We start from the raw sequence: 14,975 nt of genomic DNA, 5'->3' as shown, positions 1-14,975 counted from the left end.
TGCAGTTTCAAGACCAAGTAATTGGGGGCTGGGCTTGGCTCAGAGCTGTATTAGAGAAAATAAATCAACAAAAAGAAAGAACGGATATTTCGAAATAGAATTTCATTCGAGCAGTCATAGCCCATATTTCTTCTTGTATCATCATATGGCAACGTACCTTGTAGCAGTTCAGCACCCCTTTCGGCTTCACTTATCGTCCAATGCCGCCACTTTGCTCCGGACCTCCCATCCTTCTCGCTTCTCCACACTTCGACCCTCCTACACCTTTTCACATTCTTAACCCCTCTCCTATATTCCCAACAAGCACCTGTACATTCGTCTCACAATGCACCCTCCTCGTATAACTACCTTATCTCTACATCCACCCAATAAATCTACCCGGGCCACCTCAACTCTCCGCACACGCCACACGCGATGCCTGTCAACGCATACGACATGGAAGCGACCACAACCCCAACCACAATACCTCGCACAAAAGTCCCAACATTCACGCTGCCAACTGCGTTATCCTCGACAATTAAAATTCCACTTCTCAACAACAAATGCCTCTAAAGCTCAAGAACCAAACTTCTACAAGACACTTGAGCTCCCTCCCACCGCAACAGCTCAGGAAATCAAAAAGTAACCCCACACCAACCTCAAAGTTAGAAAAGAACAAAGCTAATAATATTCAAGACAATTTTACACCCTTTCCATGCGCCACCACCCAGACCGAAACCGTAAAGACCCAAAGGCGCACCACAAATTCACCCGCATCTCAACAGCCTACAACACGCTCCGCAACGCCCAAAAACGCGCAGCCTATGATCGTGACCACGGCCTGAACAGAACACAACAACCCTCATACCCATCGGGAAGCCATAGCAGCCACAGCGCTGGAAATGGAAGCTTCGCAGGCTCAAGACCCGCCAGCGGCCTAAGTAAACGTCGGGGAACGTTCCAAGGTCCTCCGCCCAGTTTTTACGAACAGGGCGGATACGGGAGAACGGGACGTACAGGGAGAGAAGGAGGTTATAGCTATAGCGGAGAAGAGTTTGGTGGAAAGAGTACTGGGAAGGCGGAGGATCCGGGAAGATCCGATGGGATTCATATATCGTAATCCATTGAGGCATTTTAATGCGCAGGCGCATTTTAAGACACAGAGTGCGGAGGATCGGAGGCGAATTGAAAGGAGGAGAGCGGCGAGGAGAGCAGCTGTTCGGGATGAGGAGGCTATCGCGAGGAGTGGGGGGCATATTGATATGGGAATGTTGGTGAGTGTGCTTGGAATTTTGGTTGGAGCTTGTTGTATTGGAGGGCTTGTGACGAGGTTGCCGCGGGATTCGATGCCTTCTGGAGGCGCGGCAGGGGCTTTGGATGCCGCCGAGGCCAAGAGGAAGAAGGAGAATGGTGTTGCTGCCTCCTAGTGTGAATACTTACTGTATATTACCAAGATAGTTCCAATGCCTAGGCTTATAGACCTTGTATTCCAGTCACCCGTGTCGGCCGTTGGTTGAATATAACTAGGTACAGATAGGATATGAAGGATTTACTGCATTGAGGCATTTACTTAGCTTCACTGGTTGTGGAGCTTTAATACCCAAGCGATTCTACTGGCATAGCACAGAATCCATCAAACAAAGGGAATTTAGATTTGATATACAACGTGTGACCTAGCGCTAGACCAAGAAACACAGATTATCTGGGGTTTTAAAAAATTGAAACCAAAAGTAGATAAAGCCTTAGTTCCTCCACCATTCCATTGCGACAGGAGCGGGATTCGCGAGGACGAAGGAATTACAAACTTGTCAGAGAAGCATGGCTACTTCCGGGTAAATTGAGGTATAGAACACATTTAAGCCTCGAAGGTGAAGCTGGCGCCGACCTTGTGGGCAGCCTGGTTCAGGTTCTGGGTATCGAAAGAGGCACCCAGGCCGAGAGTGACACCGGGGCGGAGGAGAACGTTGTAAGCCAGAGCGGCAACACCACGGTCGTTGATCTTGGCCTAAAAGGGAAAAAGAAGGATGTGAGCTTGTGTTTCTACGTTAGCATAGGGGATATTATATATAAAAACGCACCTTGGCGAAAGAAGAAGGGTCCAGGCGGTACTTGCTGGCGACCTCAAGACCGACGGCGTTGCCGGAGTTGGAGTCCCAGGAAGCCTTGGCACCGGCCTCAACCTGAGCGTTGACACGGTGGTAGTAGCTGGCGGAGAAGAGGGACAGGTTGTTGCTGGCGGTGATGGCAGCGGAGTACTGGGGAACGCTGTAACCGACGGCAGCGGAGTACTTGGTGATGGCGGCCTTGTTGACGTCGTAGCCACCCTCAGCACCGACGAGGAAGCCCTCGTGGCCGAGGACAGCGTCAAGGTTGGCAGTGGGGCCGTTCAGCAGGTCGAAGAAGGCACGGGCGTGCAGGTTGGGCTGCTTGAAGTACAGGTTGAGCTTGGCACCCTTGGACTGCTTAGCGGGCTGGTACTGGGTCAGGATCTCAGCCTTGAGGCCCTTGGCGATGTTGTTGTCCAGCTCGAGCTTGGTGTCGAGAGCATTGGCGGTGGTCCAAGCCTGGGTGAGGGTAAGGCCTGGGCAGGGACGAATCATTAGCTTGATTGTGTGCTTGGCAGTATTGGTTAAAACAAAAAAGAACACCCGACGTGATGCGAGGTTGCCCGATGATGTGAAATAAAACGTCATCGGTCGTCCCTCGCGCACGCCGGGATCGGGTGGTTTGCGCTGGGTGGGGTAGTTATTACCAGTAGGCGCATCGACATACTTGGCCTCGAGCTATAAATTGGGTTGATATTAGCAATCTGGATTGACTATGATGTTTTTTGGGATACCGCGCTTCTCCCCGGGGAAGAGAAAGCGGGATGGAAAAAAACTCACCTGGCCAGCGATGGAACCCTCGTGGGCAGACTTGCCCTTAACGGTGAAGGTAACACCGTTGGGAGCCTTGGACTTAACCTCAAGGTTGGCTAGAAGCTAATTAGCATCACTTCGTGGTTTCCCGAGGGAAAATAAGTCGAACGAACCCGGGCTGGCGTGGTAGAAGTCCTTGTTCAGGAGCTATTGGAGGTTCTATCAGCTATCCGTATATCGCGGGAAGAGGCTTTAAATTTTCCTCAAAGAGCATCGTACATCATTGGCCGCCTTGGCGATGTCAGAGAAAGCAGCGGGGGCAGACATGGTGAATGTGTGTGACGAGAGAAGAATACTCAAGGATGTGGGAAGAGAAAGGAGGTTTGGCGGGTTGTGATGTGTTGGGAGAAGGGGGAGCCACGGGCCGCAAGGCAATCCCGTGATTGATTGGTTGGTGCTCGGTTGCCGGGCAAATCCGCCGGCGGTGAGGCTTACATAAACGTTCAGCTCCGAGGCAGCACTAATCGGGTTAGACTGGGAAAAGCAAAGCAAACTGGTGAACTTTGTCTACAACATCATCTACTATAGTACACCTGTGGATAGTATATTGTGAAAATGCCACTATATACGATAGTGTCAGGTCTTCTCATAACTTTCGTGTTCTCATAATAGGCCACCTTTTTGACCTTATACATTCTCCACCCTCAAAAATTTATCAAATGAGCATTGTAAATCCTCCTGTTCATCTCGAGTCAACTGTAATGTTTCGATCTGATTGCACCCATCAAGAAGTCGAGCAGCTATTATGGCTTCATAGTCATTCTATTGAAACAACATCTCAATGCTCTTGCTGATTTAATGAAAAGGGTAAGCCACCAATCCAAGTCCGGCTGGCATAAAACCAAATTAGACTATCATCATCAAACAAAGAGGTTGGTCCATAGTTCTTACATGAAAGAATCTTGGTAGCCAGTCCGATTATACCCGTAGCGAAGGCCTTTACGGCCCCAAAGCTCCGTCTTTCTTTGCACCTTCAATTGGCTGTGTGATAATTCCCGAGAAACCTTCGGTCATGCCATCCACAACGTTTCTGCCACCGACTATCATGCCACTCTTCCAGTCTTTGACTGACCCATACTCCTTAGGCTTTTCACCGTACATCTAGGGTAATTGTCGAAATCCTTCGGCAGCTGCGTAAGGAATATCAACCGCTGAAGTAACTGCCCGTGAACTTTCCAAAGCCTTTCAGTGTTGCCCCCACCATTTTACTGGCAGTGACTATTCAATTCTGGTTTTCACTATTGTTGATCTGCACCGCTAGGTCTGTTTGTGATGGAGAATTTGAAGATTCAGATGAGTTGGGTGGATTAGCACGAGCGTATTCTTTATATGGTTTTGTGAACATTTTAGTAGTCGATTGAGCCATGTGCGGTCCGGTGCTAATGGTCGCAGAGAATACACCAGTCACTGGATTCCAGCGTCGGTTCTCAATAATTACAGAATTTGACTCGTAGCTGTATGAAACAAGATATTGTGGTCAGGCATTATACCGCCGCAATAAAAATCCATGAAGAATTCCAAATTTAGAAAGTTTCAGCATACCATCGCATATGTTTCGCCTCAATCTTGCCGTGCTCAATCAATATCTGCGCTGCAGGCGCAGAAAGTTTCAAAATCCGCTTTCCTTTCTTAAATCTCAATACCGCCGTCTGACTACGCATCAAATCGCATGCCATCCGATCTGAAAGAATATGACGATGGAATGAATCAACCGCAGTCTAGACCCCGGACTCCGTACCCATCTTGATAGATATGGCTTCTGCTGCCGCCTTTGCTTCCGCCGTAAAGCAATATGTGATGGCCGTCGTTGGGTTCTCAATGTTGAGTGAGGCGTATGGAATTGGTCTTGGTCCTGCCCCAGCTCGCGCAACCATATTCCCCCAGAACGGTTGACTGTGGTTATGTCAATGATGATTCAAACCTTCGTGTCAAAAATAATACTTGCTTGCTAAAGAATGGCACAATTGCCCTGGGTCGACAGTTTGACAGACCACAAGCAGTAGTACCGGAGCCTCCATGGTGAACAATCGCGGCTACATGTTGGAAAAGCCATTCATGTGGACAGTCTTCAATATAGTAGACATGAGAGCTTAGTGGTCCACTGATTTTACTCCAGCCCTTGGAGATAATAGCTCGAACCCCGAGCTTTGCAACTGCTGACATGATTGTGTGAATCACCTCTTCTGGATTCGAGACGACAATACTGCCAAAGCCGATGTACACTGGCGGTTCACCAGATTGTAGAAACTTTTCCAATTTGGCAGGTGGACTGTAGGTAGGAGTATCGTGAAACAAGAAGCCGCACATATCTCAGTAACATGGTTAATCAAGCTTTGACCTAATGATTCCCTCGTGTTTATATACCGATGTGCGACCCCCAATCTTGGGGCTTTGGTATTAACACCGGAGACCAGCAATATGTAAATGGTACCTTCAGAACTTCTGCTATGCGAGGGCCCTCCATATTAAGGACAGGATCTAGATAAATCGAGGCTCACCATTGATTAATCACAGCTCCCAATCTGAGTTTCGAGGTTAGTGATCCGATCGTATACTTCAACGGGTCAACCTACCCCTGCCATGTAAGCCGCTCTTTAACTCCATATGAAACCCAATTTGCCGTTAGCGGACTCATAGATGCGGAGCTGAGGTTAGCTAGAGGGTACGGGAATGCTTTCGTACTGCTCCAAGGCATGGTAAACATAATATGAACAGGAATGCCCAATGCCTGTGCGCAGTGAATGTGCACAAAGCTAGGCGGATTAGCGATGATTTCATCAGCTACGAAGGGTTCATCTGTCACTGGATCATCTTTGATACATGAACGCCAACAGCCATGGAGCATGGCCTGCATCTTCTTTAATTCACCTCCGCGTAATGTCTCCATTTGAGGTATTGGACCTGGATTCTTCACCATATATGCCATGGGCTCGGCTGGGTCCCCTCCTATCGGGTAGAACTCTAGTCCATGTTCACGTACGAAGTTTGCAAAGATATCGTGGGTCGCAATTCGAACTCGATGGCCGTATCGCTTCAATGCAGTTCCCAGTGCGATAAATGATTGCACATCGCCGCGACTTCCCGCTATTTGAATTGCGATGTTCAGTCGGAGTGGAAAATCATAGTTGTCTTCTTGAATGGTATCATTATAGTAATAGCCAGGAGGCGGATTTTCGACCCTGGATTCGAGGTTGATATTGAGACGACCGTTCCTAAATAACAACAGAGAGGCTTAGTTTACTTTCAAAATTATATATCTTGCAGATAATGGAGTAGGGCCCCTGGCGACCATCAGTAGCGTACCAAGTAACACTCTATTATTGTGGATACATGGACTTATCCTATAGGAATAGTGTGTCTCAAATGCCACTAGCTCAATAAAGTCTGGCGTTGGTGAAGTCTAATTTCGTACTCGTACTCGTAATTCTTTCCGTGTATAGCGTGAAACCAAACTGTTCTCGGCTTTTACCCACGCGTTGCCATGCGCCTAGCTTCCAATTACTATGATTCTCAACTCCTCGGTGGATGATTTTTGAAACTAGTCTTTAATGCAAGATTCCTCGTTGCCTGAATGGATCCATTATTATCAGTTAAATCAAAACAAAAGATCCCCCACTCTCAAATACTTAAGTTGGAAATTGGACACATAACCTGGCACCATTGCTCTCGCCCAAGTCTTTCTTTGTCATTGTTTTCACTTATTTTGTTTCCATTTTCACGATTCTTGCTTGTTCAATTCCTTCGATTCCCTTATTCTCGTTATTTTTCGTATGCTATCTTGATTTCAACCACTACTCCACAATGGCGGCATACGAACTTTATAATTATGACCCTTCAACAACCGCAGCAGTCGCATTTGCGGTGATGTTTGCCCTTTCCACAATGGGCCACCTCTGGCAGACCGGCTGCAATAGAAGTTGGTTCTTCACATCTTTCGTTATAGGTGGATGCTGTATGTATCTCGTTATGCACCCTCCATAGAATAATTCTTACCATGTTTCTTCAAACAGTTGAGCTCGTTGGCTATATAGCCCGATACATCAGTGCCAAACAAAGCCCCAACTGGACGACCATGCCCTACGTTATTCAAGAGCTTCTCCTACTGGTAGCACCATCGCTCTTTGCTGCTTCAATCTATATGGTCCTTGGACGTATCATTCGACTATTAAATGGCGATTCGAACTCGCCAATTAGACCATCCTGGTTGACCAAAATCTTCGTGGCGGGCGATGTTATTTCTTTCTTCATGCAGAGTGGCGGTATGATATCTACAAACCTCACATACACTAGGACCTGGAACGAGCTAATTGATCAATTGCAGGCGGTGGTATTCTTGCGACTGCAAAATCAGATTCAAGCATGAACATGGGTAACAACGTGATTATTGGAGGTCTCATCGTCCAAGTCATCTCTTTCAGTGTCTTCATTGTAGTTTCCGTCATCTTCCATCGCCGCATGCTGAACTCTCCGATGCATATGATGGTGAAGACTCAAATCCCGTGGTCGCGCTACATGATGATTCTCTATACTGGCAGTGCCCTTATTCTGGTCCGATCTGCGTATCGAGTTGCGGAGTACGTGCAAGGAAGTACTGGATATCTTCAGAGCAAAGAAGCATTTGTTTACATCTTTGATGCAACCTTGATGCTTCTGTGCTGTATTCTTTTCAATATGTTTCATCCGAGCAAGCTTCTCTCGAAGAAGCCTCAGAGCTACGAGGAAGACTTGGAAATGATGAATGAGTCGGGATATAGAAACTTGTAAAGCCCCTTATGCTCTTTATCATGATGTTGTCTTGGTGGAATATTTTCGCTCTTTGTGGGGAAGTATTGCAATTTGGAGCGTTATCTGGAGGAAGGTTGTATGTGATCATATTTCTTATAAGTCCTTACGCTGTACAATCATTGCTGGCAGGATGTTTCTCAATTAGAATTAGTAAAACATATCTGGCGCCTAGATTGAAATTGAAAATAAATAAAAAATCACGCGGAGCAAAAGGAGAAAAATCTTGAAATCTTACAACGTGTAAAATCCACTTCGTATATACATCAACTAATAGGAAATGATCAGCGGTGGGTCAAGTCTGATACGAGCCAATCGATGAGTAACCACTAAGGAGCCCATAGTAACTTTTACTTGAACGGGAAGCGGATACGAAGTCCATTATCAGTATCTATATCACAACACCTGGGCATGAATATCGCTGGCCAACGCCGCCTCAAGTGGAAGTTCAATGGCGAATAGTTATTTTGGTTTGTATCTGCCTAAATATTCAAATTTCGAGTTTGAGGCAAAAACTTTCAAAGATAGAAGTATAAGTACCATGGCGCTTGCCAACTTGAAATAATTCACATTCACACCCTGCTCAAAACCCCGTCTCACCATCTGATATTTCTCGATTCTCCTCTGTTTTTTCTTTCGAACTATACACAATAGACAAGATGAACTACTGCAAAGAATTCATCAGCTATATCAACTTCACCGACCGTTCGCGCTTAAAGTGTCGCCTACATATCATTATCGCGTCTCTCATCTCTTTAACCTTTGTTCTTATTATCGCACGGCTGGCAATCCCAGGCACACCAGTGACTCGCGTTAACATATGGGGAATTGCAGTTGTATGATTACCATTCTATACTCACTTGTTTGCCAACGCTCTCTAGCAGAATTATCCTAACTGTCAAATGTTGAATAGTGCATCAAAGCGGCTGTCTTTCTCGGCTACCAGGCCCTTACCACCAGTAAGGCACGCTTTAAGCAATGGGCTAGTCTCAAAGTCAATATGATTCTTGATATGATTGACGCTGTGTTTTGGTTTGCATTGTTTATTATCAGTATCATTGGAGCAGGCGGCGGACACAACACTGCTAGCAAGGCCCTCGGCGCGATCGTCGCCATCCTTTCATTGTTATTGTGGTGAGTTTATCCCGAGCTCGAATCGAGATTATCCATATTGTATAGACTACAGGTATTGATGCTAATGAATATTTGCAGTGGCACTGTTGGCTTATTATCATTCATATGTGTACAGGACTATCGCTATTTCAAGGTTCATGGGAGCCTTCCGGGACTCGGAGAGATGAAGGCTGAGGCTGTGGGTGAGATGGCACAGAGTACTAATATCATAGAATGATAGTCTGGGGCTCTGTAGGCTGCTTATGTCACAATATTGCAAGATTCATGACTAGGCTCAATTATTGGAGTGTATGGAGTGTATGGTGTTTCCTTTGTGTAAAATAAGTATTTGGTTTCCGTCTTTTCTTTGCAATAGATTGTTCGAATAGCCACTGGCATTGGGCATTTCTAATCAAGGGATATGTCTTGTAAAATGATACAAACCTGTGAAGATCCATCTCTGTTCTTTATCATGTCATGAAAAGTGATGCAATGGTACGGATAAATGTGTGGGTAAATAAAGAATAATCCCATACAAACGACGGCTCATAATTAACCGATCTTTTCACAATCCCTAAAGGAATATCAAGTATCCTCTAAAGCTCATGCTGCTCAATCTCCGCCTCATCCATGAGATAACCATTCTCCTCATCATCGTCCTCATCGTCTTCACAATCCTCACCATTCTCGGGATCCATAACACACGATCCAGCACGAATATCATCATTCGCCTCCCTAACAAGCTTATCCGCATCAATTCCAGCCTCCAAAACTCCCTTGGCCTCTTCGTGCTCGCCATCCCGTTTCAGATGAAAATTGAGCGACACGTGGGAATCGTCCAGAACTGAACATAATCGATCGGAAGCGACGGCCACAACCTCCCCTTCTTTATTTCTCATATAGTATCCACCATTTTCAGCGGAGGCGGTTGAGGGTGTCTCCATCTCGATTTGGACAATGTCAGACTTTGTGTTGGCGATTCTGATGTTATGGGGAATAGGCGATATGTACCGCGTGGTAGTGAGAAGAGTGGCGAAACTCATGTTGAGAAATATTGAGATGAGGATCCAGGAAATATGAGAAGGGAGCTTCATTTTTGGGTGTTTGAAGGGATTCAGATTCTCAATTGGAGAAGGAAGTTGGAGGGAGCTTTCAAACCTTGGAGGGGCAAAATATTTCTGCCTTCTGTCTGGAATCGGGGCTATGCTTCAGTTTGGGAACGCAGTGGGATGGAGTGAGAGAAAGTTCAGGTTGGAAGGTTGTTGGATGAACTGAGAGCTGGAATACTTGTCTGGCATTGTCAGATGATACCTATTGTGAGTTGTTTACCAGGCAATTATTGTTGCCTAGTGCCTGTTTCAGGGACCTTATCAATCTACCGGTGGACATGGCCCCCATTCGAAGACTCAATCTTCGGCCACAGATTCTTTCAACTTCATGGTATTAGCAGGATACATATTTCGGATTTCAAGCTCCTTAAAAATATAGTTCAGGTTGAGACCGGCCGTTAGGTCTGTCGATGAAGTGAAAATAGATCTGGAGTTTATTTACATCCAATTCTATATAGATCCATTTCTAACTAAACATTGAAATTGTGACTTTTGGGATATAAAAAGGAAACCCAATTTTACGCGTCCACGTTGGTATACTTGGCGTTGTGGGTGGCAATAGCGCTGTAGGTGTCAAAGTTAGTTCTCTGCCATGAAACTTCTCCTGGGAATCAACACTTACCGGCCACTAGGGTCGCTCTGCTTAGACCAAGTCGGGGTCCACCGCTCAACGGTGCCCGCACAGTAAGGGGGGAAGTGCTCGTCAAACATTGTGCGGTACCAGTAGCTAGGAAGGAAAAGAGATCAAGTTAGTAAATTGTTACAAAATGATGCGCGGGGTAGATCGGAACATACGCCTCCTTGGTATCGGGAATATCAGTACCCCACTCGGGCTTGGGGTTCTTCATCATCTCGTCAGTAACTTGCTTCTCGGCGGTGTCCTTCAGGCCATCAATCCACCCGTATCCAACACCGTCACTGAACTGCTCCTTCTGGCGCCAGAGGATCTTATCGGGCAGGTATTGCTCGGTCTCAGGCTCATCAGTGGTGTCGAAGGCCTTGCGCAGAATGTACTTCTCAATGTGACCCTCGGTGATCATCTTATCCTTGGGGTCGTAGCCCATACAGGTGGCCAAGAACTCCTTGTCCAGGAAGGGGACACGGGCCTCCAGACCCCAGGCGGAGGTAGACTTGTTAGCACGCAGGCAGTCGGCCAAGTGCAGGTCCTTCACGCGGCGAACGGTCTCCTTGTGGAACTCCTCGCGGTTAGGAGCGGCGTGGAAGTAAAGGTAACCACCGAAAATCTCGTCACTACCCTCACCACTGAGAACCATCTTGACACCCATAGCCTTGATCTTGCGAGAAAGCAGGTACATAGGGGTAGAGGCACGGATAGTGGTGACATCGTAGGTCTCGAGGTGGTAGATAACGTCGGAGAGGGCGTCCAAACCATCCTCAATAGTGAAGGTGAAAGCGTGGTGCTTGGTACCCAGGTAGCGGGCAACGCTGAGGGCGGCCTCGGTATCGGGGGCACCGGGCAGGCCAATGGAGAAAGAGTGCAGCTGTTGGAAGGTGGTGACAGTTGACAGCTCATTCTCATCGTCAATGCCGACGAGCTCTGTGGAGGCACCATCATTCTGCATCGCAATGCGGGTAGCCTCGTGCATGCGCAGAGTTTCGCGCTGGGCAATGGAAGCGACCAGACTAGAGTCGAGACCACCAGAGAGCAGAACACCGTAAGGAACCTCAGCCATCAGACGCTTGCGGACGGCCTTCTCCAGGGTGTGACGGAGCTCTTTATAGTTGACAGGGTTGGAGGGGACGTTGGTGGGGTCCCACCACTTGGGCTCGAAGTAGCGAGTCATTTTGTCGGTCTTGGAATCGTAAACATGGCCGGGAGGGAAAGCAATGATGTCGTCGCAAACCGGGTGCAGAGACTTAAGCTCAGAGGCGAAGTAGACAGCGCCGGGGGTAGTGGAAGAACGGCCGAGGTAGAAGCTGGTGACACCGATGGGGTCACGGGCGGCAACAACACGGTCCTGCTTCTTGTCCCAGAGGACCCAGGAGAACATGCCATCGAGGTGCTTGGGGGCATCAAGGCCATGCTCCATATACTGAAGAATGGAGGTAATCAGCGAATATTACTTGCATATGAATGGGGGTATTCCATTGTCTTCCGTGACGACGTACCAAGGGAATGATGACCTCGCAATCTGAGTGGGTCTTGAACTTGTACTTGGTTGTCAGGCTCTTGCGCAAGATACGGTGGTTGTAGATCTCGCCGTTGACGGCAAGAGCGAGGGTCTCATCATCGTTGACAAGTGGCTGGGCACCGGAGTCTGGGGAGTATACCACGTCAGCGATTGTCCTTCGGGTTTAATGGATTGATATTCAGCAGTGGAGATATGACATACCGACACCGACAATACTCAGACGCTCGTGGGCAAGGACTAGAAGACAGCATCATTAGCGACTGGGACCACCAACCAACCACATGGTTCGCTCTAGGAGCAATTGACTCACTGGTGTTATCTCCGATGAAGTTACCGCCTGTTAACAAATGCGCATGTTAATATTCCATATCCCCACGATTCATGACCTTTTGAGCTATAGTTTGCGTGGTGACTCACTCCAATCGGGACCGCGGTGACGGCAACTGTCAAAGAATTTACCATTAGCTCGAGGAACTCGCGCCAATTGAGAAACCATTGTTCAAGAAGGTAGATAAACTTACGCCTTGGCCATGCGCAGGGCCGTGGGCTTGAATTTTTGCACATCGGGGTGACTATTGCGACCTGGGTTAGCATTGACTCAACCCACCATCGTGGAGCGTGTCTTCCCGGGGAAGAAAGAATATAGTGGGGTAGTGGGAGGAAGTGGGATGGAAGGCAATTGAGCACATACTGGTGGCACGCGAAGATTCCACACATGACAGGCAGATGACTTGTGTGAATATAATGTCAATTGGTTTCAAGGATGGAGAGATGGGGGGGAGGATTGACTAATCGCAGATATATGGGGGAGTCAAGCGGCCAAGGCGATTTTTTTTCGTTTCTCGGAGAGGGGCGATGTCGGCCAGTCGTTGAGTCACCGATAAGATAACACCGTCCACTAACACCCGGAGCATTACTCGGCATTTTCTTTACTTTATAGGGGTTGATCTATATTCTGATCCAGTCCGATCATTAGAGTCTAGGCTACACTGGGTATCCTTATTAAAATGCCGTTGCGCTGGCAGGGAAAACGCTGAGCAAGGGCCTTTCGTGACCCGGGTGGAGACAGGTTCCCCGGCATGGTAGTGTGAGGCCATGAATAATTCTATTACAATATAGCTATTCCTGCCAAGGTGAAAGCTTGACCTGGATCAAACATCATTACAACTCGTATATGGGTCTATTATATTGGTCTATAGATGCTTAGCTTAGAAGTACACATGACCAACAATCCAAGAGAAGTATGTATATGCGCCAGGATCAGCCTATAGTACGATTACATAATCTGATTGGCGGGGCGATTCAGATCGCATTGAAGTCAATCTGCGCGGCGCAAACAGCTCTCACCTCTAGCTCTTTCAGAGTTGCTCGCCTGTTTGACTTCTCCCCGTCTTGGTTCCCTTTCTTTTAATTTTCTCTTAATCCGGATCATCATCCTTCTACCACATACTCAGGGCACTGCCTTCTTCGTGTTCTCGTAAAATCACCCAACACCAAAAATGACTCTGTGCCTGAATCGTCTCCAAGAAGAGCGGTATGTAACAAATCCGAGAAAAACCGCACTAGGCCAATACACCTCGCAGAATGGTACTGATGACCCTGCGTTATAAAGGAAGCAATGGCGTCGTGACCACCCCTTTGGGTTTGTCGCAAAACCTATCCGCACACCGCAAGGAACTCTGGATCTTAAGACGTGGCAATGCGCTGTGCCCGGGAAGAAGGACACCCTCTGGGAAGGAGGTGTCTACAAGCTGGATGTAATCTTCCCAGATGGTAAGTGGCTTTGTGCATTCCAAGCACACCCATGCCAATAATGCTGACGATCCTTCTTTCGTGCTTCCAGAATATCCTACCAAGCCTCCCAAGTGTATGCACAGCCACCCACCAACCTATCTTGAGATCATGTTCTCATGATAATTTGGACCTCTTGGACCCCCAACCGAGCTGACACATGGCTATTGTAGGCAAATTTACTCCCCCACTCTTCCACCCCAATGTCTATCCCTCCGGCACGGTTTGCCTTTCGATTTTGAATGAAGAAGAGGCATGGCGCCCAGCTATTACAATCCGTCAGATCCTGCTCGGTATTCAGGACCTTTTGAACGAGCCCAATCCGGAGTCACCCGCCCAAGCTGATGCCTATAATCTATTCAAAAAGGATCGTCCTGCTTATGAGCGAAGGGTTCGCCAGGTTGTCAAGGAGAACCCGCCAATGTAGTTCATTGGAAGAGCTACATGCATCTCCACTTCTTGTGTTGATTCTATCTCATGACCCCTTCTGTTTCTTTCTTCTTTCGATTTTTTTTTACCGGCACCTGGAGAGGTGGAAAAGAACTCGTATGCATAACATTGTCTAGTTCGGCAAAGGGAGCATATCTGCTTTACTCAGCGACCGATCACCAGCGTGGCGTTTCTTATCAAATGTATTGGCGTTTACAGATTTCAATATTCCAATTTGATCATGTTTTGTTGTAGATCACAAAAGTAAGATGCGTTACACCCAACACAAACACAAGGATTCTTTGTCTACGCAGAAACGGAGGGCGCGGATGATCTTTGAAGCAGGTTTGTCCTTTTAAAAAGAGCCAAGGTTTTTTATGAAGTGTCTTTATTCTAAGAAAAGATGAGGTACTTGAAATGGGACAAAGCGTGCTATGTGTATAAAACGCATGAAAAACTTATGAAACCCATCTTTCTTGCCTATCATTTGCTTATATCCAAGAACATAAAGCCATTCAAATGTAACATGCACCAAAATAACCCTTGAACAATGCCCCTATACTAAAAAGAGGATCAAACAAAGTCTCTATTCAGCTGGGGATCCTCTGTTAAATCCCAGTCTATAGAAAAGAATAACCAGGAGACAATTGCGGCTCTAAATAGATCCCATTGAGCTTGCAATGGTAAACACCTTATAAAGC

The 14,975-nt window shown here is 47.2% G+C and overlaps 9 protein-coding genes across 9 annotated transcripts; 5 read left to right on the top strand and 4 right to left on the bottom strand.

Moving 5' to 3' along the window:
* Positions 1–325: 325 nt before the first annotated feature.
* On the top strand, positions 326–625 carry N7478_006873 (uncharacterized protein; the record flags this gene model as incomplete). Its single annotated transcript, XM_056923087.1, has 1 exon — positions 326–625. One exon carries the CDS (start codon positions 326–328, stop codon positions 623–625), a length of 300 nt encoding a protein of 99 aa, XP_056781124.1.
* Positions 626–694: 69 nt separating this feature from the next.
* On the top strand, positions 695–1,406 carry N7478_006872 (uncharacterized protein; the record flags this gene model as incomplete). Its single annotated transcript, XM_056923086.1, is given in 2 exon segments — positions 695–1,095; positions 1,109–1,406. 2 exon segments carry the CDS (start codon positions 695–697, stop codon positions 1,404–1,406), a joined length of 699 nt encoding a protein of 232 aa, XP_056781123.1.
* A 428-nt stretch (positions 1,407–1,834) lies between these two features.
* N7478_006871 (porin) lies at positions 1,835–3,164 on the bottom strand (the record flags this gene model as incomplete). The annotated part of the gene is made up of 6 exons (XM_056923085.1): positions 1,835–1,984; positions 2,058–2,560; positions 2,732–2,762; positions 2,865–2,953; positions 3,011–3,044; positions 3,117–3,164. The coding sequence occupies 6 exons, from the start codon at positions 3,162–3,164 to the stop codon at positions 1,835–1,837; spliced, it is 855 nt and encodes a 284-aa protein (XP_056781122.1).
* Positions 3,165–4,119: 955 nt separating this feature from the next.
* Positions 4,120–5,204, bottom strand: N7478_006870 (glycosyltransferase; the record flags this gene model as incomplete). The annotated part of the gene is made up of 4 exons (XM_056923084.1): positions 4,120–4,351; positions 4,440–4,578; positions 4,636–4,790; positions 4,819–5,204. The coding sequence occupies 4 exons, from the start codon at positions 5,202–5,204 to the stop codon at positions 4,120–4,122; spliced, it is 912 nt and encodes a 303-aa protein (XP_056781121.1).
* A 1,494-nt stretch (positions 5,205–6,698) lies between these two features.
* On the top strand, positions 6,699–7,661 carry N7478_006869 (RTA1 domain-containing protein; the record flags this gene model as incomplete). Its single annotated transcript, XM_056923083.1, has 3 exons — positions 6,699–6,849; positions 6,908–7,156; positions 7,219–7,661. 3 exons carry the CDS (start codon positions 6,699–6,701, stop codon positions 7,659–7,661), a joined length of 843 nt encoding a protein of 280 aa, XP_056781120.1.
* Positions 7,662–8,338: 677 nt separating this feature from the next.
* Positions 8,339–8,980, top strand: N7478_006868 (uncharacterized protein; the record flags this gene model as incomplete). The annotated part of the gene is made up of 3 exons (XM_056923082.1): positions 8,339–8,515; positions 8,593–8,813; positions 8,929–8,980. The coding sequence occupies 3 exons, from the start codon at positions 8,339–8,341 to the stop codon at positions 8,978–8,980; spliced, it is 450 nt and encodes a 149-aa protein (XP_056781119.1).
* A 408-nt stretch (positions 8,981–9,388) lies between these two features.
* Positions 9,389–9,835, bottom strand: N7478_006867 (uncharacterized protein; the record flags this gene model as incomplete). The annotated part of the gene is made up of 1 exon (XM_056923081.1): positions 9,389–9,835. One exon carries the CDS (start codon positions 9,833–9,835, stop codon positions 9,389–9,391), a length of 447 nt encoding a protein of 148 aa, XP_056781118.1.
* A 584-nt stretch (positions 9,836–10,419) lies between these two features.
* On the bottom strand, positions 10,420–12,771 carry N7478_006866 (asparagine synthetase B; the record flags this gene model as incomplete). Its single annotated transcript, XM_056923080.1, has 9 exons — positions 10,420–10,465; positions 10,524–10,628; positions 10,697–11,955; positions 12,032–12,180; positions 12,256–12,291; positions 12,365–12,391; positions 12,472–12,497; positions 12,576–12,626; positions 12,746–12,771. 9 exons carry the CDS (start codon positions 12,769–12,771, stop codon positions 10,420–10,422), a joined length of 1,725 nt encoding a protein of 574 aa, XP_056781117.1.
* Positions 12,772–13,553: 782 nt separating this feature from the next.
* Positions 13,554–14,272, top strand: N7478_006865 (E2 SUMO-conjugating protein UBC9; the record flags this gene model as incomplete). The annotated part of the gene is made up of 3 exons (XM_056923079.1): positions 13,554–13,588; positions 13,667–13,827; positions 14,019–14,272. 3 exons carry the CDS (start codon positions 13,554–13,556, stop codon positions 14,270–14,272), a joined length of 450 nt encoding a protein of 149 aa, XP_056781116.1.
* Between the last annotated feature and the right edge of the window lie 703 nt (positions 14,273–14,975).

Source organism: Penicillium angulare (assembly GCF_028827245.1).
Source record: "Penicillium angulare strain IBT 27051 chromosome Unknown utg000004l_segment0_segment0, whole genome shotgun sequence".
Taxonomy (NCBI): Eukaryota; Fungi; Ascomycota; class Eurotiomycetes; order Eurotiales; family Aspergillaceae; genus Penicillium; species Penicillium angulare.
This window is presented reverse-complemented; position numbering and strand designations above follow the sequence as displayed.